The sequence below is a fragment of the Solanum verrucosum genome, unplaced genomic scaffold (assembly GCF_900185275.1).
Source record: "Solanum verrucosum unplaced genomic scaffold, falcon-dt-bn FXZP01000234.1, whole genome shotgun sequence".
In the NCBI taxonomy this organism is placed as follows: domain Eukaryota; kingdom Viridiplantae; phylum Streptophyta; class Magnoliopsida; order Solanales; family Solanaceae; genus Solanum; species Solanum verrucosum.
Window position 1 is genome coordinate 1,238,500 of NW_026020440.1, and position 1,551 is coordinate 1,240,050.

Sequence of the window (1,551 nt, forward strand, 5' to 3'; positions counted from 1 at the left end):
TCTAGATAAGAGACATGTGTTTTAAAATTTTTAAAGTCAAGATTATATCATATTAACAATATCATAACCATAGTTAAAACAACCAATTTTAGAAAACTAATCTTCCAATTTGGTAAGAACAAGAAATACCCTACAAATTCTGATATTCATTAATATCATTAATTTCACGTGCAAATGAAGAAAGAAATGGTAATTAGGGAAGGAATTTGTGCTAACCTCCATTAGAGTCTCTAATTAGTATTGGAGTAAATTATTATTGTTCAACACTGAACCAAGAACCATGCCAATCTAGCCAAATGAGAACATAAATAGTTGAATCACAAAGTTAATTAATTTTTCAAAACCATATCCCACAAATTAATTACCTTACAAATTATTTAGAAGATACAATATGATCACTAGTACGAAAGCACGATTTATTTTTTTCTTCATAAAATGAAAACAAGAGTAGAAAGAATTTGAAAATCAAAGCTTACGTATATATAGAGGTGGACATAGTTTGGGTCAACCTAAAAACCAAATCGAAATTGGAACTTTTTGGATTTTTGGATTATGAATTGAACTGTCTGAACGGTCACCCCTACTTGATTAAAAAAAAGTTGTCATTTATGCTCCGGACTTTCTTAAGGACCATACAATCTTCTAAGGAGAAACTCATTTTTCTCCCTTTCTTCATTCTTGTTGCCAATATCAACCTTATTTTGGTTAGCTTTTTCACCTTCTAACTCTCTATATCTATGCAAATACCTTTTCAATGGCTCAACATAATCATCAAACCCTAAATTTCCCAAAGCCCAACAAACATCATCTCCGTTCAACGTCTTCCTCTTCTCCTTGTGACATTTCTCTGATGCTTCTCCAGTAACAAAGCTTATGAACTCAGACACACATTCTTGCATTGTTTCTTTCCCCTCTTTTGAAATCTTCGCGTTTTGAGGAAGAATATGCTTCATTATTCGTCCCACGTTAGCTATTGGCAACAACCTATCGTGCTCCTTAAACCCTCCTTCTTCACTTGAGTCAAATGATCCTAATATATTGTTGCTATCAACCATTTTGGGAAACCTAAAAACTCGATCCTGATAATCTCTCAACCATTATTTGCAGCCTCTTTATTATAAGCAGATGTTCGTCTGTATTACGCTAACTTATAATTAATCAAGTGTTAATATTCTATCGTGATATCGTCAGAGATTCTACAATATATATAAAAGTATTCAGTATTAGTGTGGAGACATAATGTCAAACAAAATTTGTATATAGATGGTACAAAGTTAGGTCATATTTTATTAAAAGCACTTTGCTTTAATGAATTATGGATCAAATGGTCCCCTTCCATCTCCCTTGCTACTTGTTAATGTTTAATCCTTTTCACAAGCTTTAGTTACCACATGTCTTAAACAATGTTCCATTTGCTCTTTATAATTATGGACTATTACTAGTCCAACCAAGTGTAATCAATTGTTGAGGGCATAAAAAGATCATCCAACTAGTGTGATATTATATTAAAAAATATGTCTTAAACAATGCTTGAAAGTTGAAATATTGAAA

The 1,551-nt window shown here is 31.7% G+C and overlaps 1 protein-coding gene across 1 annotated transcript; it reads right to left on the reverse strand.

Annotated features, from left to right (window-relative positions):
* Positions 1 to 312: 312 nt before the first annotated feature.
* On the reverse strand, positions 313 to 1,090 carry LOC125808294 (nuclear transcription factor Y subunit B-5-like). Its single transcript, XM_049488016.1, has one exon. It carries the CDS (start codon positions 1,053 to 1,055, stop codon positions 624 to 626), a length of 432 nt encoding a protein of 143 aa, XP_049343973.1. The 5' UTR covers positions 1,056 to 1,090; the 3' UTR covers positions 313 to 623.
* Between the last annotated feature and the right edge of the window lie 461 nt (positions 1,091 to 1,551).